Below are 27,241 nucleotides of genomic sequence, written 5' to 3'. Positions count from 1 at the left end.
CCACAAAACAAAAGTAGAACCGCGCATGCGCATTGCGCAGTGCTGCGCCGCTACCTGTGCGAGAAAAATGCATTATTGCGCAAAACGCAGCAAACACGCACTAAACAAGACACAAACACGTGCAGAGAAATAAACGGCAATTAAAAACTAAAATTTCAATACAAAAGTAACTTGTAACTGTAACTGTTGAAAAAGTGCTAAAATAGGAACTAGTTACCGCGTTTCGTTACTTTTGGAAAATAGTAACGAAGTTACCGTTACAGTTACTCAAAAAGTAACTAGTTACAGTAACTAGTTACTTTTGTAACTAGTTACTGCCCACCTCTGGAAATACGTAACAAGTTTTCAAAGTATTTTTCACTTTTCCTTGTCCAAGCTTTTACGGCCTTTGCCGTGAAGTTGAATCTGTTTTGGAGGTAAGTTGCGCCTTTGTTTCACCGACTCCAGACCAGTCTTCACTGAGTCCCAGATTGTTGTCCGTGATTAAGAATTACAATGAAGTGAGTAGGAAGATAAGGAAGCCAACACATGAACTCAGTTACACTACAGACTTCGGTTTGTAAACTAATATAGAAGTAGAAAAAAATGAACTTGACGTGTTTGATCGTTATAAGAGGCTTCACTTTGTAAATCTAAATACGCAACATAAAATACAATTACAATTATATAACTTTACGGAATTTTAAGTTCGTGAAAGGAGAAAACTTTCAGTTTCTTTCTTTGTGGGCTAGTTTTATTTTTGAGTTATGCTAAACCTAGTGATGCTGCTTGTTGTGGCCTATGTGTTTGTTCCACAGCAAAGCAGCCACGGTTTCTGTAAACTAAGTTTAAAGTCCGCTTTCAGTTGGTTGATCTTCTCTTCCACCTGGACAGTATCCTTCATTGCTGACAAGAACAAACGGACCGCTATCTTCACATTGATGCCGTTTTAAAATATCTTATTATTGTCACGTATTAGTGTTCACTTGCGTTGTAGGGTATTGATGTAACAGTGTAAACAGAGTTATTCTTTCACAGACCTTTACCGACGCAGTGTAACAATAAAGTATTGTAGAAAACTTTGACTCATAATGCTTTCTTATTTCTTCGCCAAGCCACAGGCCATGCAGCAGGATGTGTTATTGTTGATCAATCGACCCAGAAAAGAGACCGCTTTGATAGCGTGCTTTTAATAGAATCTCCGAAAATACGGTCAAAGAATCGCCAAAACAAACATCGCCTTGTTAAAAAACACTCATCCGCAAACGTTAAGGTCTTGCAGTGAATAGACAACTTGAGGAACAGAGACTTGTATATGGTTTAACAATGGCTATGCGACTTTTCTTACGGAAAAACCGCGTTACAGTTTGATCAGTATGAAACGGTTACATGTATTCTTTCATCAAATTTTACAACTACTGCCACATAACACATTACACAACAATGACTATTTTTCTCATATCACCGAAGACAAGCTTTGCAATGTACAGCATACGTTATAACTACAACTACTTAGTCATAAAACACTTCAAAGTTCAATTCATACAAAATTGTCTTTTAGAGATAACAAAAAGCTAGTGGTATTTTTGCCACCAAGAATGGTTAAAAAATGAAAGGGTCACACATGAAAAATTGTTGTTATTGTGTTGCTACGTAAGGATCATCGAACTTCACAATTGCCGTTTGAAAGGTTTTATTTAAAAAGTAGAATGTTTTCTTATAGTTGCCAGCTTCTGGGTTGCGTTCACTTTAATCATCTTATATTTGGTGTTTTGGTAACTCTCAACCAAAAGAAATGACACACTTCACAAAACAACAGTACACGCACATTTTTTTTTGTATGTATTGTTGTATAATCCAAAAAGGCTAATTTTTCGTCAAAAACATCGCCTTCAAGTTCCGGTTATTTGACGACAATGCATTCTTTGTGACGCCATTAACCGGTTTGTTTTGCGGTTTGGTTGTGACGGATGAGTGATCACCGTGTGTGTTCATATAACGTGACCCAGAGTCGCTAAGCCGTGACGCGACTTGCAAAAACAGTGTTATCACCCCTTAAGTTCATAAAACCGGCAGTAACGAGATTACATATAATCTCATAATCGAAAGCGTCAAAATTGCAAAGATATACAAACCATTCCTTGCAAAAGTAATATTTCAATGTTATTTTCAAAAGAGAAATCGAAAAAGAAGAGAAAAAAAGTATAACTGTTCCAGGAATATTAACGTAAGGAACATTTTTCAATTCAAAGTGAGTTTAGAATTCTGCAAAGATATTTTTACTGGACGTTCAGGCTTAATGGAATCTTTCCAAGGTGCAAAAGTATTTAAATGTTTATTTACCCAACAACTTCCTCAAAAAGTTTTAAATAATTTTACCACAAAAAGCTATACATACTAAAAGTTCTACTATATAATTAATATTCAACCATTAAAGGTTTCTTATTCAACAAAACAAACTCTTTGCCACAATCGATGTCCAACACATCTTTTAGAAAATGTACGTCAGATAATCAAATGACATTTTCATAGTCATCATCTCTTTATGAGCATCAGCGTCGAAACTCCTAGTTCGTATGACAAGATTGTAAAAGCAAACTTACTCGCTTAATCAAGTGAGTTTTCAAACAAAAGTGACCTTTTACAGAGAGTAGAAATAGACTGCAATTGATGAATGGATGTCTCGAAATAAGTTTGACATCATTTCTTTGTTAATGTAATGATTTTTCTTGAGACAATGATGATTGCTCGAGACATGACCTTCATAAATGTCTTCTGACAGAATTCATCAAGTGCACTTGGTTTGCTGTGTGAAAGACGTTAAAGCAACTGAAAAACAACGACATATTTCTCGGCAATTTAGTGGCAGCTACAATGAGTCATCCACTTCAAGATTCAGCCGAAATTTAGAACAAAGCTACTTTTATAGCAGCCTGCCTTGGGGACAGAGACGCTTTATTGAACTGACCGCAGCCCTGGCTTGAAGACTCAAGAGACAAAATCTTGGCTTTCATTTGAACAACGTCTGAATCTACGAAAGGCTTGACATCTCACGCTTTCCAAAGAGCGAAGTTTAAAATTATACCTGGCAGTGTGAACAATCAAAGTGACCATTGTCTTTGTGTGGTGCTAAATACAATTATTGAAAATACTTGTATTCGCCCATCTGCTGCTGACGACTCTTTTGCTTTGTAAGTTGTTGTACTTTTAAACTTTTTTGTGTTGTTTTTAGTTAGTTCAGTTCAGTTGTTTTTTATTTCTGACCATCATATCAAGACGTTCAAACAGGACGCTATCGAAGTCACCATTGCTCGAAATCATTCAAACCTGTACTAGAACAAAGGCCTTTGTCTGAAGGTGTCATACAAATGTGCCGTTTCCACGTAAAGGACAGGCCACTGACGTAAAATAAAAGAATTGAATTTTTATAATTACAGGTTGTCTGCGTGCAGACACACAGTTATGGCAGAAGTCGAAAACTCTGCTTTTTTAAAGATTTCCAACAATAAATTCACGTCAGATCGCGTTCAAGCCTCGGCAACCAGAAGTTTGTATTCAACTTGTGCTGTTGCCAACTTGCCAATAAAAATTTCATCAATGCAATTGTGATAAAAAATGAAACATTTGCCACAATATGGTTGCAAAACAATTATAATGCAATCACAAGTTCTTGCGCAACTTTAATTTGGGTCAATGGATGGTTTCCGTGGCGCCAGGTATGCAGTTGAATATGACGCACAATGGCATCGTGGTGAATGGACTGAAAACAATTGCGCATCGAATTGCACAAAAATAGCATTTTGTTTTCAGTACATCTATTGAGTCTACGGAATTTATCCCACCAGAAAAGTTTGCCAGCGAAACCTTTTTTATGCAATTTGTTTATGGTACCAAGAGGCTTTTCAAAGATGATATGACGTGCCCAGGCGGTGGGTTATTCTACATTATTTTAACACTTTGCTCCTCAAGGGGAGGCCAGATTTGGCCCCCCCCTCATATTTCCTTTGATTATTTGAAGCACAGTAACGCCATGCACTTGGTTTTTCTTGACTTTTCCTAAAATTGCCAGGCGGATCTGATGATATTAAATTTGATGCTAAAAGTTGTGTAGTTTTCTTGTAAATTCAAGATTTTGGTGAATTTTTGCTATTTCTAGCTCACTTCCAGCAAAGCGTGAAATGGATTACATTGCGATAACAAGCCATAAGCTCATAATTGCTTCGTGCATCGATATGCGCGAGCAGAGAGAAACATCCTCTTGTTTTCCTTTGTTTGGTTTGACCTCAATAATACAAAGCGCGTTATTTCTTATGCCACAAAAGAAAAGCCAGTGATCACAAAGCTGTAGAAACAATAATAGCAAACGTTTTTTGCGTTATTAGCTCTACAAAGAAGAATAGCAATCCACGATCAAAATAGTAGGCTATGTAGGCCACAAACTATTCAAACCAGTTGTTTCAAGCAGATAATATTCATTGACGAATAAAAAACGTTACAATAAGAAATCTTCTCTTGGGTAAATGCACGAAAACCTGGTTTCGAAATAAACGTTCTATGGAAATGCTCTCAGTGACAAAACTTGCAATTGAGGAAATGTATCACCGCAAATGCTTTTGGGAGAGGCCGAAGAAATGGCGTTTTTGCAAACAGTAATTGTGAGATACACTCAAAATTATGAGATAGGCTCCATTTACACGTAGCAGCTAACTCGATGGCTACATGTCCCTTCCCTGCTTTATGTTGCCTACTTGTTGTTATGTCCTGCATTTTTGTTTCACAGCGCACTGTGTGTTGTTCCAAAGAGCGCAAAATAAAGATGATAATGCCTCATCTACATTACTAAATATTTTGTAATGTAGAAGAGGCATAAAGCTAGGCGTCACATCAGATAAACAACAAATCAGCTTTTTTCATCATTGATTCAACATCTGAATACGTTGCGCCAATGTATAAGAGGTCGGCTATTGTGAAGACCCGCCATTTATAAACGATCCGATTATACCAAAAGTGGGACAAACTAGTGGATCAAAGAATGAATAAACAATGCTGAGAAAACTAAATCTAGGTGACGAACAATACCGATGTCTTCATTTATCTTGGAAAAATGCTGCCTAAACTTATCAACAAAAAATACCGTAAATAACGGCAAGGACCCGAAAGCAGAATTTTCTCGACTTTAGCATGAATGTGGTCAGACATCTACAGTAATAATTCCACACATACAATAACGGGCACTCAACGGCTGTAAGATACATAATAATCAACCTGGTTCTGGGCCGTTTGTGTAACAGCTTAGGGGAAGACACTACTTGAAATGATGCACCACACAAATTATTTTCAATGAAGACTGAGTCTAAAAACCGATGTGGATTGTGCTTCACAATGACTTCAAGTTTCGGACAGAAAAGGCACAAAAATATCACGATAAAAATAAAGACCTTGTGGGAAATTTTCGAGAATCATAACACGATGCAAATACCATAAACGCGTAGTTTGCATGCTGCTCTAAGCTGGCCGGCAACCACAAAGGTAGACAATACAGGCAGTTTATAATTCGAACAACGCAATAAACATTATAAATACGTAAACCGACAATTTTCTTTTACAAACGTTTTACGTCTAATGGTAAATTTTCCCCCAACAATTTTTTGTGAAGCGCTTGCAAACCACGGTTTTGTAAAATAATTCATCATTATTATTTTTTACTTCTCGGATATTGTAAAACGTCATCAGCAAAATCACAAAAAAAAATTTTATTACTTCAATGTAGTAGGCCTAAGAATTTTTTATAGAATTGTAGCCACGTTGTTTCAACAAAGAAGCCATTTTTTGGCAATACAAAGTTATAGAAAATAATTTGCAATCCTGCAAATGTTTGGAAAGAATCTAGGAAGTCTTCTCACAATCTGGCACAAAATAATTATGTTTATTGTATCTCTGCAATATTTTTTACGACAAACTTTGAAGCTTCGTTATAATCATTTTTATCTTTGAAGTCAAAAGTTAATTTTTTTTGGCCAGAAACATAATCGCTGCCTTGCTGATGTTGTCGCCTTTACGCGTATTTTTTGTGTTTCAAACAATGACGACCCAGTCAGCAATCCAGTCCTTTTACATTGATTCAACATTTGTAAACGTTAAATTTATGTAGCTTTGCTGACTGTGGGTATTTCACATTTCCTTTGTTTACGCATGTTGATCAATTCGCTGTTGCATTGTTTCGACGCTGGCGAACTAAAAATGTATTTTCAAATTGATTGACACAATCTTCAATAAAAAGTTTAGCTTCGAACTTAGCTTTGTTGAGGTAAATGCTGTATTGTTTGTGGATGTAATTTATGAGTCATGTTTATAAACACTCGTAAGCGAAATGAGTTATGATGTAGCCTGCATGATATTTGTGATGCGACTTGACACAAATCCACAATTTCAAAAGCACCTAATTTGAACTTAGAAATTTCAGATAAATTTCAACAACTTGTTCAATTGTCTTCTCTCTACTAAAAATATTCATACTACAAACTCAATTGTAGACCTAAAATACACAAACGAAGATGTAAACAGCTATTCAAGCAGGCTAAGCTGTTACTTATGAGAAGTTTGGTTCCATAAAACTAGAAGCTGGCCATGAGTTTGGGAATGCATTAGTTTAGGACAAAAATGTAAGACAACAAACGCAGTTTTTTTTTTCAAATTCGTGTAACAATATTACTCTGATTGTAACTATTTTAGAATCAGTGAGTAGCTTACAATAAGATTTGCTCGCAAGTCGTAAGTAAATCTTTATCAATGCAATGATTCGGCACACCGCACACACACTTCGTGCGTTCGCTCGAGCTCTTTGTTATTCAGAACTTTGCATGAAATCGGATTAGCACGGTAATTAAATAGCGGCAAGATAAATCAAAATTGTCGTTTTTGGGTACCTTTGCAAAAATTGAAATATCAAGTTTAACATTTAAAATTTTAAAATAATGACTTTTCAAACTTATAGACAAATGATTTTTTTTCACACCAGTGCAACTTCTGTTGAAATAGCACCAGCGGATAACACGTAACAGCTGATTGAATTTTATCCAAAAACGGCCCCCCCTTGAGCAGTTAACTTCCAAAAAAACGTTGAAAAGCAAAGGGTTAACACCAATTCTTTTGTACAAGAAAGAACATAAACGATACCGCTTTAAAAGATTTTGGTTAAGCACAGCTAGGAATGAACCCAGGCCTACCAGAAAAAAAATCGCATTAAGAGCACTCGCTAATCAACAATCAAGAAAAAATTGAGAACCTTGAAACTTTGAAATTGTTGTGCGGTGCTTCGTGGTTCAAATCAACGAGAAAGCGGGACACATTGAATTGTGGTGTGTCTTCTTCACCCTAAAAATCCTACTCTTTCGGTGATCGATGATGACAGATTGAGTAAAATTTTATTTTTACATCATGCTGGCTTTGATTGACGTTTGACTAATTTAATTGTAAGGATTGAGCTACGTGTTTGCCGCATACACACAATCAACTCAACAGTCGATTCTCTGACTAGCAAATTTGCTGTGTTTATATCGTTTCAATGTGTGGCGATGTTGTAAGTGATGTAAAAATGGCAACTTTGGCCAGTTGGATAACTATCATGAGGTCACAAGAGGACGAAAAACTTACTCGATTGGTTGCTTTCAATCGAGTGATTGTTCAGCTCATAAAGCAATTGTCGTGTCACAGAAGTTGGATGCATGGAAAGCTGATCTTCATTTGTAAAGTTGTTCTGCTGTCTGTGACATATGAACAAAATTTACCTTTAGATATGCTTTCGACTGTTACTTATTTTTACCAAATAACAAAATAAACTACATACTTTTCACTTCCATATGGATAGGGAATCTCTCCGCCGTAAGGAACCTGGCCCACGTTTCTTTGGGGATACAGATAAGGTGGGTAACCTTGGTTAGTACGCGGATATCCGGGTACATATGGATACATTTGTCCACGGTATGGATTGGAGTTATCTGGTACGTTGTTTACCGGTTGACTATTCTGCACATAAGGAGGGAAACCCAAAAAGTTGGGATATTGTTGGGGATTTACTCCCGTCTGTGCACCTTTTTCTCCAGTCTTTTCACTTGAAATGCCAGTTTGAGAAACGTCTTGTCCAAACTTCTGCGGATTAATCAACTGCTGCCCTGTTTGTGGTATTTGATTACCCTCCCCTTGAGGTAAGGGAAGAGGTAAGGGATTTTGAATGGGATTTAGATTGTTGTTGTTGCCATAATTAAACCCCCCATATCCAGGATGCTGCCCGCCATAGTTAAGAATTGGTTGCTGCAAGTGTGATGCTGAACCGTCTTTATCTGAACGATTTATTTCGTTACTGTCTGCATTTTGAGGAGTTCCTCTGTCCTGTTGTTCGCTTTCAGGGATATTTCCTTCAGTCCGACGATTTTCGTGTACACTTTCGGGGCTTCTGTCTTGAGACAATGAATTACTGGAACTTTTTGAAGAACCTCGGTCTTCGTTATTTTGTCTGTTCGAAATATCTTCATTATGATTTTGGCCTTGACTATCGTAGCCTCCGTTATAGTGATAAGAGTAAGGGTACTGCTCATTGTAGCCTCCGTGGTAATTACCTTGATTGTAAGGATGGTAGCCTTCTTGGTAAAACGGACCCGGGGGGATTTGTTTTCCATTATTTGGGTTCGCTTGGTTGGGGTCAACCAAAGGAGGTGAAACAACGCCTTCAAGGTTGTTTTTTTCTATTCCATCTTGAGTGACGCGGGTGTCAGCAGCTGGGTCTGTCTGTGGAACCGCAGCCTTGTTAGTTGGAAAACTATTCCAATCCGGCTGCAAGAACCTTGTGTCATAGCCGTCCTCAATGTTTTCACGGTCGTACAAGCCTTTGTTCCGTTCCACAGACAGTGGGTCGCGCATCACACGCTGAGTGGCTTCGAGCGCTAGAGATGTTTGACGCGGTTCATCTGAAATAAAAACCCAATTTGAAACTAGACTGAGTGGCGAAGCGGTGTTATGTCTGGCAGAAGGCCGAGAGCCTAAATCCCTAACATGCAAGACTTTTTACATTTAAAAACACCAGAGTCACATTTTTTTGAACAAATGGGAAGGGTGGGAGCAGTATTAACGTTTCGTTAGTCAAAAGAACGCGGTTCTTATCCATCCCTGTCAGTTATGCCCCTGTCCATGATTCTGTAACTACTAAGAAATAAAACAAAACGCCAGTTTCAAAATTCAGAATAAAGTCTATAATACAAACGGAGACAATTTTCAGGATTCAGTAGTCTTCGACTGTTGTATTTAACAGTCTTCGAAAGAACTCTTCGACTGTTGTAGCAAAACTGAATGAGAATATGCTTGCAAAGAAGCACGCGTAAATCCGCCCGCAAAAGACCCGTGTAATCAATTGGCATTTAAAAGGAAGTCATCAAGTTCTGACGTGAATTTCCCATACAAAGGACGATAGTGAGGTCATATTTTAGTTATGCAAGCCGCGATGCAACGTCACAATGCCTGGTCACGCGGCTCTTGCTTTCCATTATTATTTTTTGCTTAAACGTGGAAATAAAACAATCGTTTTAAAACCTGCCATCGCTGCATATATTGTTTTCGTTGCTTTGTTGTTTTTTTATTGCATGGTTAGGTGTCTGAAAAGTGTAGTCTTTCTCGTCGCCAGTTTTTCCTTTTCCAACTCACCTATTGCTTCTTTCTCGGTGCGTTCGTTGCAGGCTGCGTCTAGCTGGCAAACGATCTCGCCCCCTTCCGCGGGACAGATACATGTTGAGCAGCGCTCCTGACTGACCCTGTGAATTATTCAAAAAAGTATATGTTAAAATAAATAAGAAAATAGTCACATTTATTTTTCGGGAAGAAGTAATCAAGTTATAGGAACAGAATTTTTTTTTTTTTTTTGAACTTATTTCAAAGCGTTCAATTTTTTCAGTGGCCCATCGCTATCTTACGTCAGAGCTAAAACAAATTAGGATTGGCATATCTTCATCTAGAAAAACGTCAGCCTTCAGATTAGCATGAAAATAGAAAACTAGAAAACATAACTCTAAAAAACCTAAGCTACTGCGTAGAAATGTCGTAATTTTTACCTTTCTCCAGCATGATATTTGGTGCCTTCTTCACCCACGCATCCCAAGCTAACGCACTCGACACAACCATCTGTTTTTGTGTACGACTCGATGCAATGGACAGGGGGTGGAGGGCACAAAAGCCGGGGTCTCATGGGTTCAGAATTTCCATTGCCACCTCCAAAGGGGTCTTGAAAACTAACAATTTTTTTTTTAATTAAACAATTTTAAAGTTTGTGTTCTTGTTTTAAACTTCTAACGGTACGAAATCTCACTTTTTAAAAATAGAAATCATGTCTGCTTGCAACGACATCATTAGAGCATCGAAACAGCTGGTTTTGGCATTATGAAAAGTAATTTTATTATCTACAGTTCGTTAACTCATCGATATGTACCGCGACTGTACAATCGCCGAATTGCTTTCAATGATTGTGATTTTGAATCATTGTGTAATTTCCCAGACAGCAAAATCCGACACTTTTACATTGATTCAACGTCTGCAGACGTATTTTTTGTCTGGATTAGTCAACCACTTGTTACGTCACAATTGCGGATAATTACCTGCACAGGATGTCACCTCCTCCTCCGGGGCAACTGCAAATTGTGCTCCCCGCGTCAACGTTGTATGACTCCCCTTCTGGAACCAAACCATCCCTAAATATATACGATTTAATTAATAGTTATAAAAAATCTTCCAAACTTTATATGCGTTATAGTAATATTCGGGATGCCAACCAATCAAAAAAACATTTTTTTCGATGATGCTCATTACAAAATGATTTTATTTGTTTCATTATATCAACGAACCTGTTAGTAAAAAAAACCTTGTTCTAAGACTTAGTTTTTCTTTCAGAGTATCTTCTCTAACAAAAACGTAAGTTATTTCCTCCGCATATTTAATCACAAGGTTTTTGAACATCTTTAATTTTTTACTGTTGGAACAAAGTAAGAAAATCGAAAGTAATAAATCACAAAGCATATTGAAATAACAACGACTAACTCAAATCCATTGGAGACACAGTCGTAGTACTGGTAGCCCTGGCACTTGCACACGTGTGTAACACAAACAGGACAACAACCCTCCTTTGTTGAATTCATACAGTTTTCCAATTCGGGGCAATTCGTCTCATCGCAGGGCTCTTCGGCGCCCTCCTCTGATCTAGTTCCTGCTGTGTAAATATCAACGTCAGTTGATGACATCACAATCACTTAATGACATCACCTCCGATAAGCGCCGCCACAAACATACATCTTAAAGTTTCCAGATAATTTTCTGAATTTGATGAATTAACCTTAAAAGATATTTATTTTTGAACTGAGACACCCAATAAAACTTGGACCTGAAAGTTACTCTCCTAAATCTATTTCTATGAGAGTGGGAACATTGAGGAGGGAATCGATACACTAAACTTTTTGCTTCTGCTTATATTTCGATTAATGTTGTCACCAATTAGTGATTACTATAGTCATCTGATTTTATTCTCTACAACAATTGAAAAGTCTAGGTTAGTTTATACGGGTGGTTAACGCAAAATAGAATGCAAAGCACCAGATTATCACATGTGTAAAGTAATCCGCATTACCGGTACCTTGGCCTATAAACGAAAAAGATCTAGCAACTCAGCAGTACAATATTACCTGATTCTTGGTGGCTAATTCGCGATTTTGCAGAAATTATTTCGGCGTTCACTTCGCGACGGTCGTGCGTTGGGTGATTATGATTCTCTACTCTGCCGTACGCCGGTAAGCGTTCTGCTGAAGGGCCAGCCCCACGGAATGGAAGTTGCTCCTCGCTTTGATAAGGAGTCCTGTGCTGCGGAAATGGTTGCCGATTGTTTGGTAACAGAGGACCGTTGTTAAAATAACCTGGTTGTTGGAATGGACCAGGCTGGCGATCATTAAAGTAAGGAAGTTGTTGGCCATATGCTGGTTGTGGGAGTGGACGGCCGTTCATATAAGGTATTTGTTGACCATTTGCTAGACCACCCTGTTGAAATGGTACCTGTGAAATGGATGCTTGTTGATATGGCACTCGTGGATAAGGCAGCTGTTGACCAGATAATTGCGGCAATTGCGGGTTAGATTGTTGTTGAGGTTCAGATTGTTGTGGATATGGTAAGTGTTGACCATTTGGTTGTTGATAAGGCGGATGTTGATCGGTTGGTTGTTGATATGGTGGCTGTTGATTTGACGATTGTTGGTACGGTGGCTGCTGACCAGTTGATTGTTGATACGGTAGCTGTTGATCCGATGGCTGCTGGTATGGTAAATGATCAGATGTTGGGTGATATGGTTGCTGTTGATCAGATGGTTGTTGATATGGTTGCTGTTGATCAGATGGTTGTTGATATGGTTGCTGTTGATCAGATTGTTGTTGATATGGTTGCTGTTGATCAGATAGTTGTTGATATGATAACTGCTGATTTGAAAATATTTGGTTATTAGGTTGTTCAGCTGGTTGATTGTTTTTATACGAAAATTTTTGACTTTCCTGTCCAAGCGCAGAAGGATTGCTTTGAGAGAAAGTTTTTTTCAAAGATGGATGTTCAATCGGTTCATTGTTTTCCTTTGTGGTTTTATCACCTGGAGAACTTAACAAACTCCCACTCTGGCTAGTTGCTTCTCCAGGTGAACTTTCATCAGCACTAACAGGCGATTGATCGTTCCCTTCGCGCCGCAAGCTGTTTTTGCTCAGATGTGGATTTTGATCAGCAGGGAAAACATCGTTACTGGAATCAGTATCTGAATTCTGTTGTAAAAGTGGCTGATTTCCCAAGTAGGAAAGTGTATGGTCGTTTTCAAGCGGTGGACCAGGTTGAAGTAACCTTGCTTGCTGCTGGTTACTTACTGGTTCGTTGGGTTGAATATACGGCGCATGGTTACGGCCGTGAGTCTGCTGCTGTGCTGGTCTTTGTTCCGCGAAAGGAGCGTTTCGAAGTCTTTCATTCAATTGTTCAGGGGCAGCTTTTCGTCCTCTTTCCCCCCTCAGCAGCATGTTTTGATTTCTATAAATCTGCCTCGGATTAGGTATACGCCTCGACCTTATACGAGCCAAGTGAGAATATGGGTAAGAGAACGCCACAATGGCGTTTATTACTAACAACAATACCACAAACCCGTGCCCCATCACGTCAAGCCTATGATCTACATTGAAATGGAAGTTTATTAAAATTACAGTATATCGATAAGCTAACAGACAAGGTTTAGATATTTTTTCTTGTTCATGGGCGTGTTGGGTTATATTATAATGTATTGTATCGTGCCCTTAACTTTTCGTCCGGACAAAGCAACGAAAGTATGCAAAAACGAAAAAATAAAGTAACCGTGGAGACAAATCTTGACCCTTCCGGCTTAAGTGGTTTGGCTTGATGGAATTAACTATAATTACATTTACCATATAAAATCATAATTTTATGGTTGAACAAAGCCACCTTAGAAAACAGTCTGACTACAAAAGTTTAATGCAAGTTAGTTGTATCTAACGTGATTCTGCCCAGACAGAAAAATCTTGCTGCAGACGTTGAATCAATGTAAACATGATGGATTTTGTTGTTTGGGTGATTCAGCCAGAAAGGTAAACTTTTTGACATTGATTCAATAACGTCTGCACATGTTGAATTAATGTAAAAAAAATAATTTTCTAGCTGGGAAAACAAAGTAAATGTCCAAGAAAAGTTAACAGCGAAAACCGTCAAATATTTTGAGTGTTGCGGTCGCTGAAAGAAAAACAAAGTAATGCCAAGGCAAGAAAACAAATTGAAAAGACATTTAAACGACGTTTTGAAGCAAAACTCAAAATGTTTACAAAACGACAACTTTGTGCCTCAACATTGCTGAAATATGTAGACCACTTGATCAGACAGACAAAAATTATAAAACAACAAAACGAAACATCCCAAAATTTTATCAGACTGTCTATGATTTGGTCCAAAAAAGTATTATCTGATTGCTTATCTAAACGAAAACAGAGCTAAGTTTGACTGGAGCTCGATCCAAAAAATGAGGGTATACACCGTGTTACGAAATTCACAGTAATTGACTTTTGTGGAGTCCACAATAAAGTAACAAAATTATATGCATTATTAACACGAAAAAGAATCTTTTGCATTTAACGTCGTGTGTACGTACAATGCAGAAGCCATTTGAAAGAAAAATTCCAAAAGTTCATTTTTGTTGCATCGTCCAGTTGAAAACTAAAAAAAAATAGGCTGAAAGCAGTTTGAATGCATGTTGAATATTAGCTATGAGCAAAGAGCCAAAATGCAAAAACTTACCTTATGAAATCATTCATTAACTATTTCGAAAATTAAACTGTTTTCACCTTCAGTGCCGGTAATAAAATTCAATTCTAGTTGAATAAATAATAATAATGAAAACAGCCGTAGCCCTTGAAACCAGAAATCAGTAACGGGACTTTAAAAAGAAGCAGCAGAAATGCTAGACGTTTTTCAAACAAACTATTGGCTTGCATAGCAAGTATATCGTTTTGATCGCGGTTTTCGCAAAGCTTGCACGAGCGCACACAATCTTTTCGTTCTTTTGCAAACCTGGCTAAAATAACAAAACTTCAAAAAGTTGTCTTTAACAAGCTATCTGTGTCTAATCTCTAACAGAAGTGAGATTGACGGGGTTGGTGAGTTCTTAAATGTTTTCAAACCATAGACTGAAAAGATATATTGTATAAAGAATTTTCACATACCGTACTTACTTTACCGCTATTTACTTTCAGGCTTGCACGCTCAAAACAATTACAGCCTACAATGGAATTTCGTTTTGAATAAGGTAAATGTTTGAAAGAGATGAACACTATTGTGAACAAGACATTCTTTCTAGGGCGACCTTTATCTTGCAACTAGGCCAACAATTTTGGGCAAAAAAGGGAACAAATTTTAAAAGGCCTGAAAAATTGTACATTTTTTGGTATATCCTTGATTGTTTTAACCTGGATTTTAAGTGGTGTGAATGCCTTCTAATTTCAAAATAGTGTCTTCAATCATACTCTCCTGTTCTTCTATAGTTTGTTCTCCAGTTTATATGTATTCTTTTATGACACAAGTCTTGGAAAAACTTCATGCACTACTAATACAAAATCTTGGAAGTTGAAGTGTTTATAGTTAATCTCTGTTCTGTTTATTTTTAACATTAAATTTGTTATTCTACATCAGAAATAGCGATTTCATCTGATTGCGAAAAATCCCGCTGCGCGGTTACGAAAACGATTCAAACTTAGTTTGCGTTTACTCTTCAATTGTTATTAACCCATTTACGGCCGGTGTCCTTTTAAAAGGACATCGTTTTGAATGCATCAGTATTGCATCATCTTATTTTGTTTGAATCATTTTGGACTTGCTAGTAGTTGTTTAGGGTCTGTTTTGGAAGGTGTTGATAAATATTTGCGAACAACGTACTTTTTCTGAATTTTGTGAAAGTTTGAAAATTGTTGAAAAATGAGAAGCGCCGGATGAAGTGAAGTGAGGAGGAACATGCATGTTTTACTGCCTATTGGTAATAGATATGAATTATGTTTCTTCATAGTTTGACACTTTATAATATTGTGCTTCCTACTACACTCTAATTTGTGTAAGGTTTTGCTTCTTTTGTTTGTTTATTTTGCTTTATATTTGTTGTTGCCTTTTAAAAGGACACCGGCCACATGGCCACATTTTTTTGCTTGTTTGTAACACTGTCAAAGAATATTGAACATCGTGTAAAAGCAGCACATTGTGCCTATGGAAGACTTAACCATCGTGTTTTCAACAATCATGCTATATCTATCCGCACAAAATTATGGTCCTCCGGGCAGTCGTTCAACCCACTCTTCTCTATGGTGTGAAACCTGGACATTATACCGCTGTGACATCAAACGTCTTGAAAATTTTCAACAGAGGAAAGAAACTGGGTCAAATGCTAGGCACTCGTTGGGACGATTCTCTCACCAAAGATGCACTCCTTGATCGCGCTAGGTTGCCCAGTTCAGAAGCCACCATATTGCAACACAACACTGCCTTCGCTGGACAGGACATGTCATGAGAGGGACAACGAGGAGGGACAACTAGAGACAGGAACCCCCCCTCCAGAAGACCAAAAATGAGATACAAAGATCAGCTGAAAGTCTCCCTCAACCATGCAAACATTGATCTGGATTCATGGGAAAACCTTGCTAGTGACAGATTACTCTGGAGAAAAAAATCTAAGGAAGGCACGGAAGTTTTCAAAAAAAAGGATACAAAAAGCCCAAGAAAAACGAACACTAGAAAAGTTAAAACTACCACGTCCCTCCCTCCATACAATCCATACCACCCCATACAATTTGACTTTTGCCTACGTCTTTTCCATCATAGATTGGCCTCCAAAGCCATATATGACATCACCATCCAAAGCCAAATTCAATTTGATGACGAAACCAATGCTCGGTCACAAGCTGGAGCCGACGACTGTCAGTGGGGTATCGCTATGGTTTGTGCCGCCGCGGCGGACCATGATTTTGCACCCCTGAACGCGTGAAGTAGGAACCAACAAATAGAATTCGAGCCGAATCCGCTTCAAAAAATATTTTTACTATACTTTTTGGTTTAGGTTTAAAAATATTCTGCCGCTACAAGCTTCCTACCGGGGGGGGGGGGGGACTGCCTAATGGGGGGGGGGCACTTTCCCACTAGCTACGCCGATGGTTATCGTGAATATAATATGTTCATACAATAACTTTGAAACGTCCTTCAAGAAAGATCTGACAAATTTCTACCCGAACAAACACCTTCTTATGTTAAGGTATCGCGAGATTTACATTTGACTATGTGGCCGGTGTCCTTTTAAAAGGCAAACAAAAAAATGCATCAAAAAAGCAAAAATCATCAAATTTTTTTAAACTAATTCAAAAGTTATGGCAATACAACTTTGTGGCTGAAATATTTCCTAAAAAGAGCAATGGGAACTTGTGGCGGCTTTTAATGGGTTAAATTGCTGCAGCAAGGAAGTAGGCTAAATGTTAATTATGACGTCAACAAAAGATTATGATGAGAACACAACTGTCACACACTGATACAACAGGGCGGCCAGTTTGATTAATTCAAAAACTAGTCTTGGTTTCCAAGACGCTTCGTTGTTTTTATATCGTGCGGCTTGCAGCCTATAAATTTATTGAAAGCGTCGCTAACCCCAAGTGGACGGTTGCGAACAGTCATGAACTCGAATGTTGCCAAATTCAGGACCTTTTAAAAGGCAATATGGACCTGAAATTCAGATCTAGTCAAAAGAACAGCAAAACCGTCGCCGTCAGTTAAGTCAACAAGACAATATTTGTTCAAAAATAAGAATTCCAGAAGTTGATCACAATTTGTCGTGAGCAACACACGTAACGTTCTCCAGTCTAAGCTCAGTGACGTATGTAACTTTTCTAATTATTTACCGAAACTATATTCTCCTGTGAAACCTGATTAGAAACAATAGAACCTGAACTACACAGTGCAGCCGATATTCTAAAATGTTACATGACAAAACGCTAACTAAAATCTAGACATAGACATGAAAAACCTAACCCAACCTACCATTTTGTAAAATGACATGAAAAACAAACAACTCAGAATGTCTGCCTTACGAAAGCACTTCGCAAGACATTTAGGCTACTACAACTTTTGCTTGGTCTCGCTCAAACCCCATCTTGTAATTCAGTTGTCAGTTGCTTCTTCTGAAGAAGCAGCTGAAATACTTCAATGAAACACTTCAACCGCAAAGACACGAAAAACAACTTTTCTCTCTTTAAACCAAGTGCTTTCCCATAGTCTCGAAAAAAAAGGCAAGTTTTATGTACTCGACCCGGCTTTTTTTCTACCCCAGTCTTGCGGTTATGCTGCATTCAGTCGAAGATTTTATCGGTTTCCTTTCACGCTGACCTAGCCCTCGAGAATACGGGTTGAGTCGAGAGACTTTCTTTTTACGTCACAAACCAAACGCATCAGTTGGTAGAGTCGTTTGACACTCACTTGATAATTGAGACGTTTATCAACAATAACAAAACTTTTCTCTATCACTGTCAAGATAAACCTAACCACAGAATAATAATATAGAATAATGACGTAAGGTTCAACTTTGAGTTAATTATGTTTTAGTCTACCTCAACCAACTGTTTTCTCACAGTGCGTTTTTACGACGCTGCAGCAATTTCCTGCTTGCCACATCAACTGCAATGAGACCTCAATAGAAGCAAATCAATTGGCAAACTGATTGATTTTTCCTGCCTCATTTAGTTCCCTTTCTCCCATCGCTCTCGCACCAACAGGTCACCATTTTTTCACAATTCTGCAAGGAAACGTTCTCGCTCAGTCTATGATGTAATCAGAAAAAATACAGGTTAAACCTGAGCAACAATCACCAAAGAAGACATAGTCTCGGTCAAGTTGTTCAGTTACCAACCGAATATTTATATAAATTCAAGGCGATGTTTATGACGTCAGAGGAAGTGGGTATTAACCGCGTTTTTCCAGCAAGCTTTTTTAAAGTTCCCTGACCGCATTGTCTCAACAAACAAAGTGCGAGTTTGTCTGTAGACTCTTGATAAAGTTTGTCATTCGATTGACAAGGTCAGTTTTTTGGCCCAGAAGTGATGCGCCATCTGAAGACGTGGGGTTAAAAGTTCGAGCAAGATCGCCATGCCACTTGATTGCGCGTTATCGTGGGAATAGATGTCGTCTTGACAAGACTATTACGTTCATCATAGATGTGGGCTTGTGACGCAACAAAGTCAATAACATCGTCCTTAGTCAATTGATGAGGGCAAGTCACTGAGGAAAAGCGTGGGCATCGCGTTTCAAGTTTAATTTAATTTTAAAAACGCTGGTGGTCTTTGCTTGGATTGTTCAACGCGAACGTAAGTAAGTCAAGAGTCTTTATATTTTGTCATTCCACATAAACACATAAGGCTCCTGGCTTCTAGTCATGCAATCCCGGTGTAACACCTAATTCAGTTGGAAGGATCTATTGAAAATGAAATATACTAGTGAGCCTAGTTTGTGAAAATATTGTGATCAAAAAATTAGCTGGTCATTTTTCTGTTATCTATGGGGTTAGGCTACGCCTCAGATTTACACAATCTTTTGAGGCGGAGTTGTATACTGAATAATGAATAGTCCCATTTACCACACTTGTTGGTAAGCTGAGGGCACCAATTCATATTACTACTTATTAAGGCAAGCTAAATTACTTACTAAGACAACTTGTATTTCTATCGTACTTACTTTCCAGGTTGTCATCTGCTACATATGGATTATTTGAAAGTTTTCAGCTTTACATAGGCTACGAAAATTTGTTGTCACCTTCGAGTTCGACCCTTTGTTTTCATTTGTTCTTCACTTCTGAGTCTGAACTCTGCAGACTGAACATGCAGTGTATAAAATCTATGCAAGAGAAGAGTGCATGTGATTTTCCCAAATCCGAAAATATAGCCTACTCGAGTTGATTTCTATTAAAGGGGTACTAAAGGAAAAACCTGACTTGGCAATTTTCCACGTTCTTTGTGTTTAACATGCTACCATAAAACGATTTTCAATAAAATTTTGCCCGATTGCGGTCTGATCAGCATTCCGCGCGTGCTTTGTCAGAGCTTTCAAAACGGGAATGGGCGTGAGCAGCGAAGCGTGCAGTTGTACAGTCTACGTCACTACAGACTAGCAATCAGCTGATCGCGCAATAGTTGTTACTGCGGGCGATTTAACTGTAGGCTATGTAGGCCTATGTATGTACATCAAAGCATCAGATTTTAACATCAAAACATCACACAGTTTGCCAAAAGCATCAGATCTGATCAGTGGCGTAGCCAAGGGGGGGTTTTGGGGGTTACAACTCCCCTTTGGCACGCATGTGACGTCATGATATTGAGAATGATGCTTTCAGTCTCTATGTCTCTAAAACAAAGTTTGCCTAATTTTAAACGAAACTGCATTAAAAGAGCGAGTTTTGCCAAGACCAAATATTCAAATAACTCAGCCAAGAATTAGCAACAAGAAAACATAGAAACTTAGCTTTATTTCCGAAAAATGCCCAAGAAAACATGATCTTATCCTTTTGCCATGCCACCGGACAGCACCATTTTACAGGAATATTTATACACACATTTTTGTTGAAAATACTCTCAGAATGCACCAAATTCAAAGTAATTTTTCAAAATTTTCTGGGGGAGGCCCCCAGACCCCCCGCCGCTGGGTGTCGCCTTTGGCGAAAACGCCCCCCTTTCACAATTTCTGGCTACGCTACTAGATCTGATGTTAAAACATCAGATGTGGTAACGTGGCTTTTGTTATTGCTGTCGATAGTGACGTATTCTCGAGCAGTTTTCCACTTTTTGGTCATTTTAAAAAATAAAAAATAAATGAAACATTGGACTTTGGCCCTTGCCAGCTCAGTAGTTACGCGCCGGGTTCAAGATCACGCGGCGCTGGTTCGACTCTCGGGGTGTGCGTTTGAGCAACGCATTTCAGGACTGCTCTCCATTCAGCGGCACCTAGTGAATGGAATAATTTCTCGGCAACAACACTTCAACAATCGGAAAACTTCACTCTGCCAATCTCGGTAACCGGCCCTGCGTCAAGAGCCTCTACAAGTATGCAAACAAGTACCAGAAATAACCTATCAAGGCTTTGTCAGTCCGAGGATAAAGATTCAAAACCAAACCAAACCAAATTTTATTCGGTAATTTTTTTTGAAATGTATTCTTGAATGTTCAGTTTACGCATTTTAATGCTTAATTCCCGTTTGAAAATTTCATTTAGTAGGCCTTTAACAAAGATTTTGAGTTGAAGAAAATAAAAAAGACAGCCAATCCACAAACAAACTTGATTGTACAAATATTGACTGGATGAAACTGCTTCCAGGAAGATGGCAGAGAAGTGAGCAAGAAAAGCCTAATACAGGTTAAACTAACAGATCCGATTAATCCTTAAGCCGCTCTTCTAAAATTGTCTATTGCTAAAATTTTACTAACTATCATTCTGGAATTATACAATTATTGAAACATGTCTCGTGATTGAAAAGTTTTCTGTCGCCCACTTAACGAGAGGATCAACGGATGGCCAACTAATGTATGTAGTACTTGATAAAATGCTTACAAGTAGCTCACTTTGCAAGTGATCACACGATTTGTCCACTGCTGAATAATGAAGTTTTCTTCGTCAGACATCTCTCAACATCTACACCGGTGGTCTATTTTCTAACACTCAATTCTCTTAGTGGTTATAGGCTACTAATACATCAATCAAGAAGCAAGTAGTTGCTGTTGAGTAGTGGAATGTATCTGTTCATATCGCTTACACTTGACACTCGAAAAACGAGTAACAAAATAGCTCTAGTGGTGAAAATAAATTCTATGTTGTAACGTGATAGCATGCTATGGTTAGTTGGGACTTTTCCTATGTATGCCGTCAAAAGAAATAGTTAGTTTGTAGTTAACAAGGCAGTAGCCTAAGCTAAAAATGATGTTACGTCAAGTCAATGAAGAAGAAGAATGCTTATTGAAAACGATACATTATAATTTTACTGCCTTCACAAAAGTAGGTTGAATCTTCGTTTCTGATTGTCTTCTAACCTTGTGCATCACCAATCTCTTGATTGATTTGATCTTTATCCTGAGACTGGTCAGCTTCTTAATCCTGGAAGTTTTGCACACTTTTAAAGGCTTTGAACCACTGAAGCAGAGTTTGCAGGCCCGGTCACCGAAATTGACAGAGTGAAGTTTCCGCTTGTTTTTGAAGTGTTGTTTCCGGAGGATTATTTCATTCACTAGGTGCCGCTGAATGGAGAGCACCTGCTCTGCTTGATCTTGAATCGGGCTCGTACCCACTGAGCTAATGAAGCAGTCAATGAGCTTTAAATCATCAAAACAAAGCTATCTTTATAGTCATATTATTCTTTATAATTTATTTTATTAGTTATCAATTAGTGCAGTGGTTCTCAACCGGGGGTCCGTGAAAGTTTCCGAGTTTTCAGCATGATTGATAAATTACGAAATTTAAAAATTGGTTGGTTGTGCTTTATTTGTGTAGGCTATTAGCTTACCGTGATTTTCAAACTGTACTTCCCAACGGACTGGTGTGATGTCCTTTGAACTTTCAAAGGACATTGCACAAAGGTTTGGTTTCTTAACTAAAAAGTTACAGTTACAGTGCAAAGTCAAATTTATCTTACGATTTTTCATTTTATGTATTGCAGATTTAATTCCTGATGAGGACACACGTACGTGTCGAAAACGTTTGAGTTTATTTTATTTAATTATGTTATATTTTGTGTGAAATAAAGTATGCTAAACCCGCTAAAGTTACTATGTTTTATTTCTCTATGGTTTAACTAAAAAAATATCATATAAATGAATTAATTTTTTAATGAAGCTTTGTTCAACTTAATTCTTTTGAGACGTCACTCAATTGTTCAATACTTAACTTAGAAATGCAAACGTGACTCAGCAGTCTCTCACCACTCACAGTTTTGCAATGACAAAGATTATAACGAATTAATACTGATTAGAAATGAAAAAAAAAAGGGAAATTCTTTGTCACGGTCGCAAAATTCCATTGATTTTTGATAAAATTTATTGAAAAATATCAAATCAACATAGGCTATAAATTACTGATTTTTGATGGTTTGCCAACATAAAGCTCATAACATAATTTCGTCAATGTCATCAATCGGCGTTAGTGCGTCGCGACTCGCGAGTTCAGCAAGTTCTTCTAAGTGTGTTGTTTCGAAACTTATGAAACATTTGATTTCATTATAGGAGAAGCAACATACTAAAATTTCAGATAAAGATTTTTTAAGGCTCCGCGACCGCTTTGAAGGTACCAAAAGGGGTCCGCCAAAACAAAAAGGTTGAGAACCACTGAATTAGTGTATTTGAATTGTTAAGAAAGGCTGAAGTTTTTTTTATTTTTATGTACTGCATCGTGGTGATAACAACAGACAGTAGACCAAAGGTACCTAGGCTACTGGCTACTTCATAGAGACCACTTGCTTATGTAGCCTACCCCAGTTCAATCCTGCACTCTACTAAATGTTTGTAGTAAATTTTGTTAAAAATATTTGAATTGATAATTAATAATAACAATAATTAAGTAATTGATTTTCCTACATGTTAATTTCGTATGCGTTGGTGGTTTGCAAGCGTTTGAAAATAGAAGCTTGTTTTTGCCAGCTGGCGCAGTAGCGACATCACGAGTTTGAAAGCAGACTTTTCATGATGATTGTTTGAATTTTGATATAGAACTAGTCTTTGAGCAGGGGCGCCGGATGCGGGGGGATGCCCTCTCTGCCCTCAATTTTTCTGTAGATGGGGGCAGGGGGGAGGCAATGGTATAATGGTGCCCTTTTAAAGTCATGTAAGCTACTGCATATTTTACAATACGATATAACAATTTCAGCTATTTGCTTTTAGCGTAATTATAATCTTTTATTTCTTCCTCAAAATAATATTCACGACACAAAATTCTGCATCACAGTTGGTTAGCCTACATCATTATAACATAGCATGATACTCTTAAGTACCATTGTTCTTTTTGTATGCGATACCAGACAGTTGCATCATTACCGGTACTCGATGATGAGCTGATGGATGAGCATTATCGCTATATCTTATCTTAAAACTTAAAAAAATGACCTTTTAACAAAAGTTCCCTTTTTTCATAATCCTGTATCCCTCCAAGTCAAAAATTGTTCTGGCGCCCCGGTCTTTGGGGCCTTCAAAATTGAATATAATACAGTGTGACCTTGGTAGTCCACCGACTCAAACAACTAGAGAAACACTTCACTTAATTGCAGAACACTTGACAGTGCTTCCTGGGCAAATTGGATATTTGTAGACCCCAGACATATCCAAGGGGCCAAGGGCACAACGGTCGTTAAAAACGGTAAGAAATACGCTTCCAGGAGCTTTTTGTAATGTTAAAATGTTCAAATAAATGCCAGATAGCTGAGTTCTTCCATCTTGCATTGTTTTGAGTAGCCTAGGTTATAACATGTCCAGAAGATGTGCTTTTTTCTCAGTTTTGCGGTTGACTTGATAGCTATTGTAGCGCGGGTTGTAGCCTAGGCTACAGTAATAAGTAACATGGCTAGCCTATTGCAGGCAGCGTTGTATCTTTGCAGCGTCATATAGCCTAGGCCTAGCTATAGTCTGGAATTGAATATCAGCAAACAGATTGTTTGATTGATTGAACTCGGACTAGGAAAGCTTCTTGCAGAGATTAATTCTGGCAGTTTCGCATATTTGTAGAGCAGGGGTCACCAAACTTTTTTCTTTGAGGGCCGGATTGCTGCGAGATTAACAACTGCGGGCGGATGTAAATTGCGAAAAGATATACAACTATTCAGAATCTTCATTGACTTGAATTGAGCACACTAAATAACAAAGTCAGCGGTGGAATAGCAAAATTGTGATGAAAATCGAAAGGTTGCTGGAAAAGTTATCCCCTGCTATGATAGATCGTGCTCTTGAAAAAACATTAGCCTACATCTTTCCAAAATTTGGCCTAGGCTGTCCCCATTTGTGGTGGCCTAATGATAAAAAGAAAACATCAACATGTTGGCTGTCTGGTGGAGAAATGTACAAATTCAACATACAACAACGAACTATAAGAAGGAACAATTTTAACAAAGAAGTCTTTATTAACTTACACAAAAAGGAGAAGCCAAAGACGGCTGCTGATGCCAAGGGAAGCACATGTACAGAATTGTAGTGCAGCTGTAATTTCCGCAGCACGTGGCGGCCGGATGAAATCAGCTCGCGAGCCGATTCCGGCCCGCGGTCCGTAGTTTGGTCATGACCTCTGTTGTAAAGGCTTTGAATCACTGATGCAGGCCGGTTGCCGAGATTGACAGAGTGAAATTTTCGATTGTTGAAGTCTTGTTGCCAGGGAATTATTCCATCCATTAGATGCCGCTGAATGGAGAGCAGTCCTTAACGTGCGTTGCTCAAGCGCACACCCTGAGAGTCGAACCAGCGCCGCTTGATCTTGAAGCTTCTTCGTTCCAGAAGTGACGCGCTAACCAACTGAGCTATCGGAGTGATATTGACACGAAGTTCTAGGAAATCTATCTTTTTGTGGTCATTCCGTCATTGTAATAATTCACAGTAGGCTACGGTATCTTGGGAATCCAAAAAAAAACTAAACTTAAGTTATTGCCAAAAGTTGATAGTTTGAGCAGGCCAACGGTAGTAGTTGATAAAGCTTTTCTGTAGCCTATAAGTTATTTTGTGTAATCTTTATAGCAGTGGTCACAGCGGTAAACCATAATCTCTTCGTGGGAAAATTGTAACATAAGATTCCCGGATCCGTTCGTCTATATGTAATGACCGAAAGAAACACTCCTTTGAAACCGTCTATTCAAAATTGTATTTCTGTAAAATTAGCCACCTGGCTGTCGAAATTGGGATGCAACACCGTACACCACTAAAACTTGTCACTACAACAAACTACTTAGATAAAAGACGGAAATTTTATCCAGCTGGCAAGCACTAAGCAAACAGTTAAATATGCCTTCAACTTTTAAGCAACCATTTTACGAATGACTAGAATAATTTGCGATATCTCAAACTCACGTAAACAGTAACTGTGACGCAATAATGAAAGACATTGTCACGCAATTCAAACAGGTGTTCAAAGGTGGTGATGCAATGTTTCATCAGGTCTTACGAACGATGGTGCAATATTTGGACATTTTCTAGCAATTTCCATGACGTAAGATGCCAGCTAGGTTAAGTAGACCATAACGGTTTTTATATGACGTTTGATTTGGTGAAAATTGTCTGTAACATAGCGGCCCCTAGTTATGACAGTCTAACATGGCATAACTAAAAAAGAATTTAAGGACAATTTTGAGCCAATGAATAAAAACACATGATATATACACAAATTGTTTGAATCACTCACGTTTAAGCAAATACAAAGGGCATGCAAAGAATGAACAACAATAAGAATAATACACGACGATACATGAAATTGGTACCATAGGTAGGGGAGACCCGGGAGAGTTGAGCCGCAAGGAGGGTTGATCCACCCCCAAAAAATGCAATTTATAGTATTGAAATCTAATATTTGGGTTCCTCTGCGTGACATATGCAACATTACTGCCATTTTGACTCAATCAATTTTGTAGTTATATCTAGTATAGCTTGTTGAAGTAGCACAATGTAAAAATCAAATCTAAAAGTGGATTGCTGAGTTACAAGTCTTTCATCTTATAGCCACAAAGTAACAGCAGATAGTTTCCTTTTAAGATGTGTAATATATTGTCAATGTGATGCCTTTTTATCATGATAAGTATTATCAACTTTGCAGCGCTGTTTTAATAAAACTTTCAAGTTTTACCGAACAAGGTGACATAAGGAGAGTTGAGCCATTGGTGTCTAGGAGAGTTGAGCCATGGCTTTTACGTAGTTTAGGTAGGCAATGGCTCAACTCTCCTCAATACTATTGGTTTACTTATTATCAAAATCAGTTTTTTGTTATTAGATTTATTAAATGCTTGCAATTGACCAGAATAACGTGAATGATCAAAAGACTTGCTCACAGCAGGGGGCCAGAGGGCAATTGTGAACTCAAAATTTCCCTTTTGAAACGTGTGTGACGTCATGATAATTGGATATTAATGATAACAGTATTTATTATTATTATTGATTCAATTATTTTGCTGTCAAACAATTTCCAAAGGGGCACTTCCTTTTCTACACTAGCCTATCGCTTGGAGTGACCGCAAACGGCTGGAAAAGCGCTTGGGTTGCAATTTGAAATGGGTTAAACTACTTTTTAGACCAAAAAACTATCGGGGCCCGTCATTGATGGCGGATAATGTTACCGCAACACCACCATTTTGAATTAAATAGTGAAAAAAATAAATCTAACAAGTGACATTGTAACACTGTGTACTGAATAATATTGGATAATTTATTTTGTATTAGATCTTTTGTGTTTATATGGTTTTGGTAGGCAATGGCTCAACTCACCTTGAGACTATGATCAACTCTCCTCGATCGGCGGGAGAGTTGAGCCAACTGACTTTTTTATTTCATCGACAAAATACACATATATGCAATGATGTTAGATTAATTTCCTTTTTTGTGAATGAAGGTGAATGGTTACCCTTCAGTTTACCAAACGAATTATTTGTGCAACCTAAAAATTTCGATAGATATTTACCAAAGTAGAAAAATC

General features: G+C 38.0%; 1 protein-coding gene across 3 annotated transcripts in view; it reads right to left on the bottom strand.

Annotated features, from left to right (window-relative positions):
• LOC145788076 (fibulin-2-like) overlaps positions 1 to 13,172 on the bottom strand; it is a 38,707-nt gene extending 25,535 nt beyond the window's left edge. For 2 of the 3 annotated variants that reach the window (XM_082599856.1, XM_082599857.1), the window contains exons 1-7: positions 11,694 to 13,172; positions 11,056 to 11,224; positions 10,617 to 10,709; positions 10,077 to 10,253; positions 9,673 to 9,779; positions 7,826 to 8,942; positions 7,633 to 7,742 (exon numbers count right to left, since the gene is read on the bottom strand). In XM_082599856.1, the coding sequence (XP_082455982.1) occupies positions 7,633 to 7,742; positions 7,826 to 8,942; positions 9,673 to 9,779; positions 10,077 to 10,253; positions 10,617 to 10,709; positions 11,056 to 11,224; positions 11,694 to 13,050 (3,130 nt within the window). In that variant the 5' untranslated portion in view covers positions 13,051 to 13,172. The remainder of the gene's footprint in view (positions 1 to 7,632; positions 7,743 to 7,825; positions 8,943 to 9,672; positions 9,780 to 10,076; positions 10,254 to 10,616; positions 10,710 to 11,055; positions 11,225 to 11,693) is intronic. The other variant, XM_082599858.1, reaches the window with a different exon arrangement.
• Between the last annotated feature and the right edge of the window lie 14,069 nt (positions 13,173 to 27,241).

This window comes from Aplidium turbinatum, chromosome 2, assembly GCF_918807975.1.
Source record: "Aplidium turbinatum chromosome 2, kaAplTurb1.1, whole genome shotgun sequence".
Lineage (NCBI taxonomy): Eukaryota > Metazoa > Chordata > Ascidiacea > Aplousobranchia > Polyclinidae > Aplidium > Aplidium turbinatum.
Note: the sequence above shows the minus strand (reverse complement) of the source record. Positions and strands in the feature narration are given on the sequence as shown.